Source organism: Orbicella franksi, chromosome 4 (genome assembly GCF_964199315.1).
Source record: "Orbicella franksi chromosome 4, jaOrbFran1.1, whole genome shotgun sequence".
In the NCBI taxonomy this organism is placed as follows: Eukaryota; Metazoa; Cnidaria; class Anthozoa; order Scleractinia; family Merulinidae; genus Orbicella; species Orbicella franksi.
The window spans coordinates 24,397,301-24,411,065 of record NC_138148.1 but is presented as its reverse complement, the minus strand read 5'-3'; the positions used below and the strand labels follow the sequence as shown (position 1 = coordinate 24,411,065).

Genomic DNA, 13,765 nt, shown 5'->3' with positions numbered 1-13,765 from the left:
ATTTTGGTCATGTGCTAAGCAACCTGTGAATTGAGAGTGTCTCAAAATAACTGTACAGATTGACACAGAGATAAGCCCTTTGGCTTTTTGTTGGTTTATATTTATTTTCATCAGTTTAGTAACAGTACATGTTTTATCAGTTGGTTCTGAATTAGATACTGGGTTCACTTTGTTTTGCTTTGGGCGACATGAAGGAAATTTTACTGTTTACAATTATTATTACGATGTGTCCTGGAGTCCCGGACCTGCGGTGTGATTAAGCAGTGCGAAATGAGCTTATTTGAAATGGCTTTTTCTGTCCAGAACAAAGGTTAAAAAAACACATATTTACTGGGAAGTAGCTTCCAAGTGTAACCCAAATTTTGAAACAAGCAAGTTTCTCAGTCCGCGAAAACAAGCACAGGACTACATGCATTCATGACAAAAGCGTGACTTTTCACGCATCAGTGATGTTTGAAGAGTTTATGCAAATTCGAGGCATCACAACAACATGATTGTTATCAGTGCATGCTGTCTTGAAATATTTCGTTCAATGGGATTCTCTTCAAAATAAGAGGAATGCATAAGGCAAACTTGTGAGATTTCACTGTTCAGAAGATCATTTATGTGCTTATCACAACCATAGTTATACCGGTAATGTTTTACCGCATTGCAAACAGGGTAGAATTTACGAGGTTCGCTTCCATAGGTGACTTTCAAGTTTCCTTGATTACTGTTTCTTTAGGAACACAACATATTTTCTGCAAGGGCTTTTCGCCTGTAATACTAACTCTCCGAAAAGTTCTTAAAGAAATTTACAACATCGTAGTGCACATGCAGTCTTTGCGGTTCAGTGTGCGATTTGAACAAAAGGTTTCTTAGACTCCATTACAGACTTGAGAAAGCGACGGAAATCGAGCCTTGAGTTGTCTTCGCTCATATATCCGCAAGAAGAAGACAACACTTCTGAATTTTGCATTCAGAAGCAAAAAGTGTTGGAACCAAGACTAACTACATCGTAGTTCGATTTTTCTACGTGGACTGTTTCCTCATGAGCTTCATTATTTGGAGACATTTTGTAATTGTTGCATAATCTGCCAGCAGACTGTGCAAGTGATCGAAGGGCTTTTTTCCTGTAGGTGTCATGAACATGCGAGTGCGTTCGATATTATTTTCACAGTATAAGCAAACATAAATCCAGATCTGGTCTCAGTTGTTGGAAATATATCTCTTCCCACTGCAGTGACATATCTTATGGATAACATTGCGAGCAAACGCTGAGCATTTTGACCACCAACATAGCACTTATAAACGAACAGACTGTCTGACCTGCAACAACTTCTTGCACCTTCTTGCGGCTTGCGGTAAGATTCATAAGTTCTTGCGGCTTCTTGCGGTTAGATTTTCAACTTCTTGCGGCTTCTTGTGGTTAGACTTTCAACTTCTCACGTTTTGAATGTTCTTGCGGGTAAACCGCAAAAACGCGACATTTTTACTTTTTGCAGCGGTTTGCGTGTTCTTGCAGCGTAAGATCTTCTTGCGCCACTTCTTGCGCGTGCATTATTTTTGGGCTGTACTGTATATTCTGTGCAAATACCTAACTTATTTTCCTTTCATTTAATGTTCTGCGTTCATTCCAATGCTATTTACTTAACTCACTTCATTTGAGTGCCTTCTGTTGAATTATTTAGTAACCGATCTAATCACATTCGTCTTTTCGATAGGTTTTGGAACTCATCTTCATCATCAGTGTGAGTATTCTTTGCAATTTAACTTATTTTTGTTTCATTTAATGTTTTCCGTTCATTCCTATGCTATTTACTTATCTCACTGCATTTGAGTGATTTCTGTTGAATTATTTTCAGTTACTGTACTGATCCGATCGAATTCGTCGATAGATAGGGTTCTTGAACAAGAACAGTCAACAATCATCTATTGTAATGTTTGTCACTAAGACTCGGATGCACACAGCGACATCTTGAATTCGTTTATTCAACAACACCACTTGTCACATGCAACATAATGTATTCTAATTTATGCAAGCTTAAACATGACATCTTCCTTTCCAATAAAAAAAAATAAATAAACAAAACCGAAAACAAAAGAAAACAAAGGAATAACAAAGTAGGTCAACAAGTTATGTGACAACAGTTCACAGAAAATTGCTAAAAATGTCTGTTCCACACTGTTGTCACTATTAACTGGAATTTCCCCATAACCAACAATAACACAGCCTAGTAGTAAGCAAATAAAAAAAAAAAAACAGTCTGATTCAATGTCTGGTTACTGAGTGTGGACAGTTCAGTTCATAACATAGTCCTCTCTGAATCTTGCTGGTAATCTGACAGTTCGGCTGCTGGAAGTACGCTGTGTCTGTTGAGGACTGCAATGGCTGGATGAGTTTAGGGAGGGCATGGCAGCATCAGGTGGTGGGACGGCAACTGGCGGTTCGGCTACTACAGGCACGCCTGGCCCATCAATAGCTGGTCCTGCGATCAGTGGAGGCGACTCGACTGTTGGGAGCAGGTGATGACGGTTTCGTCGGTAGGTGGTACCATCAGGTGTTGCAACTATGTAGGATCTTGGAGCACTATGTTGTGCAGTAACAATGGCAGGCTCCCAAGTCTTTCCTTTTCTTATTCTAGCTGTTTCACCCTCCTTAATACTCGGCAGCTGCTTAGCATTCCGGTCATAGTACATCTTCTGCTTATCACTCCGCTGTTGCAGCTTCTGTTGGGGGCTATCAACCACTTGAGGTTTCAAGAGAGACTCCACAGTAGGTAGTTTGGACTTCAACATGCGACTCATTAACAGCTGAGCAGGTGACTCCTTAAGTCCAGAGATGGGTGTGTTCCTGTACTCCAGTAGAGCAATGTAGGGGTCATTTCCGTCTGCACAAGCCTTTCTAAGTAAATTCTTGATGGTCTGGATTGCTCTTTCACTCATCCCATTGGACTGTGGGTATCTGGGACTTGATGTGGAGATTTCAAATCCCCACTCACTTGCAAAATTACGGAAAGCCTTGCTTGAGAAGGGCATGTTGTCGGGAACAACTTCATCTGGAATACCATGTCTGGCATAAATTGATTTCATGCTAGTTATAACAGAGCTAGCTGTCTTGTCTTTCATAAGACAAAGTTCCAGATATTTAGAGTAGTAGTCAACCACAACTAGATAAGAGTTAGTGTTCAGTTCAAATATGTCTGCACCAAGCTTCTGCCATGGTCTCTGGGGAACTTCATGAGGCAGGAGAGGCTCTTTCTGGTTCTCTCTTTGATACTTGAGACACACTGGGCATTTAGCCACCAGTCTCTCAATTGCAGTAGACATGCCTGGCCAATAGACTACAGCTCTGGCCCTTGACTTACACTTTTCAATACCAAGGTGACTCTCATGGATACAATTCAGGACAGCTTGTCTCATATCTTGTGGGATTATGAGCCTCTGGCCAAGGAACAACAGGCCTTCTACTTCATGAATTTCACTACGAAGACTCCAGTAATGGGCAATTGATGCAGGCAATTGGCTTCTGTGGGAAGGCCAACCATTCTTAACAACTGTACATAATTTCTGAAGGTCTTCATCTTGTGCTGTTGCAGACTTCATTTGTGCCAATTTCTCCTGGTTCATGGGACGATTTGTAATGAGGCTATGGACCATCACCTCCATGTCATCGTTCAAATCATCATCTGTAGGCTGCTCATTCAGAAAGGCTCTTGAGAGTGTATCTGCTACATACATGTATTTGCCTGGAACATAAGAGATGTTGACTTCATACTTCTGAAGTCTCAGAAGCAGGCGTTGAAGCCTTGGAGAAGAATTAACCAGTGGCTTCTTTGTGATTGATACCAGCGGTTTATGGTCTGACATAACATCTACTGGTCTACCATAAACATAATGATTGAATCTCTCGCAGCCAAATACCACTGCAAGAAGTTCTTTCTCTATTTGGGCGTAGTTAACTTCTGCTTGGGTGAGAGATCTTGATGCGTAGGCAATTGGGTGGCCATCCTGGAGAATGCATGCTTCTAGACCTGACTTAGAGGCATCCACTTGCAAATTGACTGGCTTAGAAGGATCAAAGAACTTTAAAACAGGCTGACTTGACAGGATCTCCTTTAGATGCTCCACTGCCTGTGTGTGCTCATGTGACCAGATCCAAACTACATCTTTCTTCAACAGGCTTCGCAAGGGGGCAGTAGCTTCTGACTGATTAGGAATAAACTGAGAAAAATAGTTCACCATTCCCAAGAATCTCCGCAGCTCTTCTCTGTTCTGGGGTAATGGCATTTGAACTATGGCTCGCACTTTCTCAACATCTGGCTTCAATCCTGATTCAGACACAATGTTCCCCATGTACTTGACTTCACTGACTTTGTACTGGAGCTTTGCTGGGTTGAACTTAACTTTCGCTTCTCGTGCCCTTAGCAAAAGCTTTCTCATGAGTGTATCATGCTCAAACTCATCTTTAGCAGCGATAATTATGTCATCAAATATGACTTCCACACCATCAATGTCTCCAAATATGGATTCATTCTTTTTCTGAAAAACCTCTGGTGCTGAACTTATACCAAATGGCATTCTTTTAAAGCGATAACGGCCATACGGAGTGTTGAATGTGCAGAGGTGAGAACTTTCATCATCTAGACACACTTGCCAGAAACCATCCTTTTCATCCACTATGGAGAAAACTTTCTTGCCACTTAGACGACTTGCTATATCTTCTGCAGTTGGAATCCTGTGGTGCTCTCAGCGAATTGCCTTGTTAAGATCTCTGGGGTCTAAACAGAGGCGTAGGGACCCATCACGTTTCTCCACAATGACGAGACTGTTAACCCACGGGGTGGGTCTGTCCACTTTCTGAATAACATCTTTCTCTTCTAGCTCCTGGAGTTTTTCTTTCAGCTTCTCAAGCAGACTATATGGCACTCGCCGTGGTGGGTGAATGACAGGCTCAACTGTATCATCCAATTCAATGTGATAACTGCCTTCCATACAGCCCAGTCCAGTAAAGACGTCAGGAAACTCATCCAAAATTTCTTCCTTTGTGAGTGGCGCCTGGGCAACACTCTCTACTCTTCTGACCAAATTTAATTTTTGGCAAGCTGAGAGTCCCAAAATCGGTGGTGACTCAACAGCGGCGACAAAAAATGGCAGGTTTTCTTTCATTCCACGAGCTTCACAGTGTAAGTTTAGTGTGCCTTCAGGTTTAACCTTGAAGTCTCCATAAGATGAGAGAATGACGCTGGTTTCCGAAAGCGGTGACTTATTTCTGAGTTTCAAGTACACACTGAGTGGCAACACATTCGCTTCGGCTCCTGTGTCCAGTTTGAATTTAATCGGTGTTCCGCTGACACGTAAATTCGTAAACCAAGCCGAGTCTTCGACAGGCGGTGCACTAGTCACTGTTCCGATAAATAATTCTTGATCTCCATTATCTGATTGAACTTCTAATTCGACTCCACCAATGGCGCCTTGATCGCTCGGAGTGACTACGTGTACGGGAGATTTCATTTGCGGACAAACTCTGGCGAAATGATCTTTTCCTTTACAAACGAGACAAAGCTTTCCAAACGCAGGACATGACTTTGGTAGATGCTTAGTACCACACTTCGAACAGTTGAACGGTAATTTAGGATGCGGCGGTTTTGGACGCCTTAAATTGAACTTGTTTCCGACCCAATGAACTGGAACGCTCTTGTCAGAATCTTCCAATTCCTTTATTTGACTCGAGCTTGCTTCGCCGGCTCTGCAAACACTTGCTGCTTTTTCTAGGGTAAGGTCTGACAATTCACGGAGCAGTTGTTCTTTCAGTCGGGTATCTCTCACACCAAACACAATTCAGTCGCGGATCATGAGGTCATGCTGATCGCCAAATCCACAGGACTTTGCACGTGTTTTCAGCTCGGTGATAAACTGATCAATTGTCTCGCCTTCTTGCTGTTTGCATTCCCAAAATCGATATCTTTCAAACACAGTGTTCTTTCTCAGGTTGACATACTCCTCAAACTTCTTCTTAAGATGAGCAATCTTGTTTGGATCCTCACCAGTAGCAAACTTAAAGGTATTATAAATTTCCAGTGCTTCTTCACCGATCACGTGAAGCAGGATCGCGCACTGAACTTTCTCGTCTTCTTTTATTTTGCCAGACGCCATCAGATAAAGGTCGAATCGTTGGACCCATCTTCTCCAATTTTCACTTGGATTTCCTTGAAGCGACAAAGCTTCCGGAGGCTTGAACGAATCCATTTTACTCCTGGTACCATGTAATGTTTGTCACTAAGACTTGGACGCACACAGCGACATCTTGAATTCGTTTATTCAACAACACCACTCGTCACGTGCAACATAATGTATTCTAATTTATGCAAGCTTAAACATGACATCTATATTTTGTTTTGCCATCCTACTCATCTCTCACTTAACTTGATTTCTTGTTGAAGACTTTGATTGCCTTCTATTAGTTCTATCGATCAGAACTGTAGTAATATTTTGACCATGTAAACATGAGCGTAAAACTAGAGATTTATCATCTCTTTTTACTAGAACCAATGACTTTTGATGGCTGGGAAACACTAAAAAGTCAAACAACCTTAAATACAGAAAAGCAGAAGAACTTAGGCTTCAGAAAATTGCAGAAAAAAAAAAAACAAGAAATTCTCCTTCAAACAATAATATGTATTTAACTGTTATTAAATATTGTATTTAGTTTTTTCATTTTCATTTGCAGTTGACACAACCATGGATAATTCCAATGGTGTGTTAACCATGATATTACAGTTGACACTAAAGTCAAACCCCATGTGACACATACCCTCTTAATAATAACATATATTAAGCATCCTTTTGGTTCCCAGCTACCACAGTTTGGTATTTTGTGTCCATAATGATTTATTAGACAGAGGTTCCATTCCGAAACGATAACACTTATCAGTAAAGTCTAAATATTCTTAACATATGTATTTAACTGTTATAAAATAGTGTTTAATTCTTTCATTTTCCTTTGCAGTTGACGCAACCATGGATAATTCCAATGGTATGTTAACCATGCTATTAGAGTTGATTTTAAATTCAATCCCATGTTACACATACCCTCTTAATAATAACAACATATATTAAGCATCCTTTTGGTTCCCAGCTAGCTCAGTTTCATATTTTGTGTCTATAATCATTTAGTACACAGAGGTTCTCTTCCAAAATGATAACACGGATCAGTGAAGTCTTAACATTCTTTAAACATCAGTTTGTTTTTTCTTCCCAGAAAGTGCTATAGTTGGATATCTACATGACCTCTCAAACATAAAAACAAGCAAATACAATAATCAGTATTTTGATCTCAAGATACAAACCAGTACCAACATTTACCGGACAGTGTGCTTCTCACCAGAGAAGCACCCTACATTCAAGCGCAAGTATGAATCATCATCTCCAATAAAGCTGACAAAATTTCAGCTAAAAAAAATGGGAAGACTTCAGAATAGTAACTTCTGATCAACAAGAGACCAAACTTCAAGATCCAAGTGACAAAGAATCAGAGTTTGACTATCAACCTATAAACACAGAAGAAAAACAAACAAAAGATACTGTTAAGGACACTAGACAAAGGTCAATTTTGATTAGTTAATAATTGTCTCTTTATCTTAGTTACGAACGTAGTTACAATGTTTACTTCTTTTTTATTGGTTTTGTAATCGGACCTTTAAGCGTCACCACGCGCATATAAAAGCTGAGTTAGCATCCGTTTAAAGTAGTTTTTCTTTCCATCTCGTGTGGTCTTGTCAACCTTGAACTCTTGATGCTTTTTGATTTCCTAACCCTTGGCTCAAGCAGGACCGATACGTGAGTACATTGTCATTTTGCTTAGGTTACGTTTTTTATAGCTATGGGCGAAGGAATACAAAGGAACATTTGTACAATGTTGATTGATTTATAATCGTCTAAATTAGAAAGTGTTCTGAACGTTACTAGAGTGAACGCCCACCTTTTAGGCTCAAAAGCATTGAGCTGTTAATTAGTTCCTTTTGTTGTGTACTTCTGTGATCGAATCTTATTTAGTATCTTAGTGTAGTATTTACGCTGGCTACTTTTTGATGCATTGTTGTTCAATTTCGTTGTTATCCATTCCAAGTCGTTAGTTTGTTTTGTATAAGTTTTGACTATTTGTTACGCAACTTTTCCGCTAAATTGAATAGAAATTCGTTACATATTGTTATTTCAGTTTACGATCGTTTATGTTGATGTAATAAATCGCCCATAACTGTCAACTTTGGTTTTCCGTGGTTTACTTGTCTACCCTTGAAGACGACCTGTAAAGTAGTCTCACCCACTAGTTTGTCATGACACGCCTAGAGCTCATTTTGTTTCATCTCGTTTTGGAATTGCCAGTCGCTGCAGACGTTACAGATACCACAGCAGAGGACATATTGCATGGTGAACCAAACACTTACGTCAATATTTGTGGAAGAATAACATTTACCGGTGAAATAAAAACCCTTAATATCAACAGTAAATCCCTCCAAATGCAAGAAGCTGTGTTCACTGACAACACTGGGTCGGTTCACATTGTATTATGGGAAAATGATATACATAAAGTAACATCACAGCACTGTTACGACATCAAAAACATTTCAGTATGAGAATACCAAGACAGCAACTATTTAACATTCAACAAGCACACAACAGTCCACAAGGTCAACAAAACAATTGAAAGACTCGATGACTTATCCAGTGCACCAGAACAGCAAAAAATCAACTTTCCACCAGAGGGTATAAATTATGTACAAAGACTCCTTTCCTGCAACAAGTGTCACACCAAAATAATTGCTGCAGACAGTGGAAAGGAAATTCTCCAGTGCACTGAGTGCAAATTGTCACAGTTGAAATCCAAATGCAAAAGCAAAATCCTTATCAGTGCTCTTTTTATAAACAAAAACAAAGAAACTATTTCCCTTCAGATGTTTGACTATGTCATCCAACATTTGTTCACTCTCTACCAAGAACAGAATCCGGATACCGACCACAAATCATTTTCTGATCTGACTGATGATGATATTATTGAAGTTCTTTTAACTGTTGAAGCCACAGCAATTTTTAATGAAAAAAAGACTGTTGTGACAGTTGAAAACCTATAGACACAAACACTTCTTTATAATAAACAAGTGTTTGTCTCTATAGCTTCCCAACTGTCACAAGTGCAACATGCTCGTATCTGTTGTTGTTTATTGTTGAGTTAAAAAATCCTGTTTATGTTAAAAAAAAACTGTTATTGTTGTGTTCACAAAAGAGTCATTACAAACTCTTCTACATCGCCCACGCCACTCTGCGCAGCAATCACTATAAGATACACTAGCTACTTATTTTTAATTTGCAATTGCTCTTATTACATTAATTAAAATTAAAGCAAATCAAACAAGACAGTAACAGTAACAATAACAACTGTGGCATATAATTTTTTTTTTAACTCCCGTGCTTTTCCTCAGTCATGCGAGACATTGCGTGATGATTTTTCCCGCGCTTTTGGGTCTTGTGAGACCAGTGTTTGAACCATGTGCTACCAAACTTTAAGTCAAATCAGTGGTCTTCAACAATACTAATTTTGAAGCCCAACATGGCTTTCAAGCACCAATATGTGGCCACTTATTTGTGGTATATTTTTGTATCAAAATCTACCTGTGTGACCCATTTTTTTTTAGACTGGCTCAGATTAAACTTTTGTTACAAATATGAAGTTTTCACAAAAATAAGGAATGAGTAAATTTTTCAGAAAATGAAACTTTGGATAAAAATTGAGGAAATAATAACATAGGGGGAAATGGTAAAAAAAAAAATGCCAGCAAAGCATAGACATTGTAGCTTGGGTAGGGTTGACACACAAACAATGATTCTTTTATTTTATAGGGGGACAAAAAAAGATGAAGACCCGATAGAGCAACCTGAGTTTTGGGAAGATTTCCCTGATGAAGTTTTGCGGGACATCAACCTCAAAGAGCCTCTCCCAGAGCCATGTGAGAGATCCTCCATCATGCAAAAATTTATATCTGATTGGCTGAGCCATTGCACACTTTCAGCCATAATAATAATACATAATATTTTAAGAGGAGGCCTCCAGTCACCATAAGGTGGTTTTCAGGAGGGTCCTCTGAGAAAATAAATGTTAAACCATTAAAATACATTAAAATCTAAAATACAATAAAAAGGACAAAAACCTATGCGGTAAGCTAACTAAGATTAAAAACTAAAACAATAATTAAACTACTACTAACTAAGGTTAAAATGGTTCAATAAAAACTGTTTCAGTTTGTATTTAAAAATAGTTTTCGGCATCAGTTTCTTTAAAGCACTTGGTAGTGTGACCCAGTCGTTAATGGCTTCATAATATGTTTTGCTTTTTCCCCATTCTGTTCTTGGCCTACTGACTTTGGGCATGTAGTCATTTTGGGTATTATAACTGTGTTGTTGGTTCATGGTGGATCTGAATACACCAAAATGTTCGGGGATGCTACCTTTCATTGCATCTTGCACAACACAACACCGATGACCTAACTGCCTCGCATGTGAAGACACCCACTGCAACGATGTCAGAGCCTCTGCTGATGACATTTTCGACTTAACGATGTTCTTCGCAAAGCGATTTTGAAAAGATTGTAATTGTTTCATCTGTGTTGTAAGACCAGGCTGGTCACCCCAGACAATATCTGCATAATCTAGGTGTGGTAGGACAAGGCCATTAAAATATGATGTGAGACTTCTGATCCAGCATATGATAGATTCGATTGAAGACTGACAGGCGATGTCCTAATTTTTGTAAGAGGCTATTGATGTGCATCTTCCATTTCCATTTCTCATCCAATAATACGCCTAGATACTTAAAAGATGAAACACGATTTATTTGCCCTTTGTCAGTAGAAAACTGAAAGTCATTAAACGGAGACAACATTGCCTTGCTACCCGAAAGCATCAATTTAGTCTTCTTCATATTAAGCGTTAATTTGTTGTTGGTGTACCAGTCGGAGATTAGGGTGAAGTCATGTCGAAGGGCATCATTAAGCTCTTGGGGTGTTGACGCCGCAACTATTAAAACAGCATCATCCGCATACAATATAAGTTCACTCTTCATTACAGCAGCTGACAAAATGTAAACATTAAATAGAAGTGGGCCTAGGATACTTCCTTGTGGCACACCCAGGTCAATAGGGCAAGTCTCTGATATCTCCCTGTTTATACACACGCATTGCCGTCTGTCTGCAAGATACAATTTAATCCATCTCAGACTCCTTGCTGCTCGCCCTATGTGTTCAAGCTTTCCCAGGAGTATCTTGTGATTTATAGAGTCGAATGCCTTGGATATATCAAGAAATAGCATACCAGCGACTTTTCCTCCATCCATGGCATCAAGCACAGAGTTGTTCAGTTGACCCCTTGTGCTGTACTACACCCACATCTAAATCCATACTGATGTTTCTATAACCAGCCCAGGTGATCTAGATAAGCACACCATTAGTGTGCAGTGGCTGGGGTCGTCTATAAAATGGCAATGTTTTATTCGTTCTTCCAAAGTTTTGGAGGAAAATTTTAATGCAAATGGTTATTTAAATTCCTGAGAAGAGAAAATGAAGGACATTTATGGTTTCTTGATTTTAAAAAAAGTTGAAATTATTAAAAAAAAATTGATGCGCGTGCGTACACAACTTCAATTTTAAATGACAATTCAACCCAAGCAATCTTTTAAGGCGCAAAGTTTAATAATACACCAAGAAATAATTGGAAACCACTATTTGAAGTAGCTTTTAGTAAGATTCGGCCTCATCAGCTATCACCTCATAGAAATCAACAGCGAATAATCTAATTGCTAAATATGTATACATATGTGAATAAAAATGCTGCTAAAAACGAAATACAAATGCATCATTTAAATAAATCCCCTATTACATGGGTGTTTGATAATATGGAGCTTTACCTCTACATTACCTGTAAGCCTAATGGTGACAGTACTATTATAATACAATCCCGTTCTTTCTGTAGATGAGAAGCTACATCCACCTTTTTGACAAATACACTCAAAACTGGTTTGCTGGGGCATCGATCCTGGAAAGTACGCTTGTGGCTTTAAAGTCTAGTTATTCCAACCTCAGTGAGGCTTTCCTGCGATCTGATAACGCTGGGTAATATCACAATGTGTTTCTTATCCTGTCATTGCCAAGTATTAGTGAGCGTGCTGGAATCAGAATCTTGCGGTACGACTTCAATGACCCCAAGCCGGCAAAGATGTTTGTGATTGCCGGATAGCCCCTCTTGAAAGTCACATGCGGCGATTTGTAAACAAGGGAAATGACATAAACACCGCCAAAGACAATGAAGGTTGCAATTGAGTTCTATGGTGGGGTAAAGGGCTGTTATGCCACTGTTGCAAGAATTCAAGATTCTTTTCAAAGTATGACGAAACATAGTATGACTGGTATTCAAGCACTGAACAATTTTTTGTTTGAGCCTGCTGGACTGAGAGCTTGGAAGGCATACAATGTGGGTACCGGCAAGTTTTTTTTCTCTGGCACAGCTTAAGAAGTATGGTACTCCACAAGGACCCACAGGAATCAAAGAGCTTTGGCCATTTAGCCGACCATCTCAAGATGTTGGCACGTCTCATGCAGTAGCAACTCAGGCCCATGATGTCGGACCATCAGCACCAACAGAGGTACAGATAAGCCAGTCAGAAGAAGCAGAGTCAGCAACTCGATTGGTTGCCTCCTATTCCTGCCCAGAACAAGGCTGTGTAAAAATCTACCAGGAATTTAAAAGTCTACAAAAACATCTTGATGTTGGTCACCACTTAATCGAGTTAGAAAGAGAATCTGACTGCGACAGCATTATAGCGATGTGGGTGGAAACCTGTAAAACTGTCACTGGAGACTATGTGCAAGGTGCAATTGGTGTTGTGCCATCAGTGACAGAATCGTCTCCAGTATCAGCTGACAGTCCTTCACTGGAGGAGGGTTGGGCACTGAAGAAAGCGAAGAAGTCTACCTGATTTTCTGAACACGTTTGGTCTTTTTTGCAGGATACATTCTTCCAAGGAGAATAAACTGGTGTTAAAGCAAATCCTGCTGATATTGCATGTAAAATTAAGAGTCCAAGATCAGCAAATGGAAATAAATTGTTTAGAAACGAGGAATGGCTTTCAACACTTCAAGTTGCAAGATATTTCAGCAGGCTGTCAGCCCTTAATAAGAGGTGTCTTGAAGCGAAATGTAAGTGCTTCCCAAGAGGAGGAAGAAGACGTTGATTATGTCAGCAAAATAGACGCGATGGAGACAAGATTTCAAATAAGAAGAGAACTAGAACTTTAATTTAAAAAGTGTAATTTATGTATAACTGCGAAGTAATCGTCATATTATGAGGAACCACTAAAAAGCACTCTTGCCATGAGGTGAAAAGTAGTGTTTGTAAAGTTACTCAAACAATATCTGTCGAGGAAGCCGGCAAAACAGGGGAAAGCAAAAACCTTCTTCATGTGAGTACCACCACTATTAGCAACCTTCTCTTGCCACATACCATAACAATGTGAACTCAGTTGTAACTGGAATGAAAGGTGGAAAGGATCTACTTACTGTCATATTACGTCATGCCACGTGCTCCCATCGGGCCTTGGGAGCTCGAGGCCGAACTGGAGCTATCCGCCATATTGTTCGCTCGTGTTGTCATGTTTTCAGCTGTTGCATTATTAAATAAAGAACTTTCAAGACAATATTGTGACATGGATGTCAGAAGCGGGATAGATTTACGCCAACGG

At 39.6% G+C, this 13,765-nt stretch overlaps 3 protein-coding genes across 3 annotated transcripts in view; 2 read left to right on the top strand and 1 right to left on the bottom strand.

The window, feature by feature from the left end:
* Window positions 1-13,765, bottom strand: part of LOC145484949 (uncharacterized) — a 78,216-nt gene that overhangs the window by 12,350 nt on the left and 52,101 nt on the right. The window lies entirely within an intron of this gene.
* The window catches only part of LOC145484510 (uncharacterized), a 113,187-nt gene that overhangs the window by 88,407 nt on the left and 11,015 nt on the right, over window positions 1-13,765 (top strand). The window lies entirely within an intron of this gene.
* On the top strand, window positions 6,369-8,570 carry LOC145485071 (uncharacterized). Its single transcript, XM_081463722.1, has 2 exons — window positions 6,369-7,015; window positions 7,241-8,570. The coding sequence occupies exons 1-2, from the start codon at window positions 7,000-7,002 to the stop codon at window positions 7,468-7,470; spliced, it is 246 nt and encodes an 81-aa protein (XP_081319848.1). The 5' UTR covers window positions 6,369-6,999; the 3' UTR covers window positions 7,471-8,570.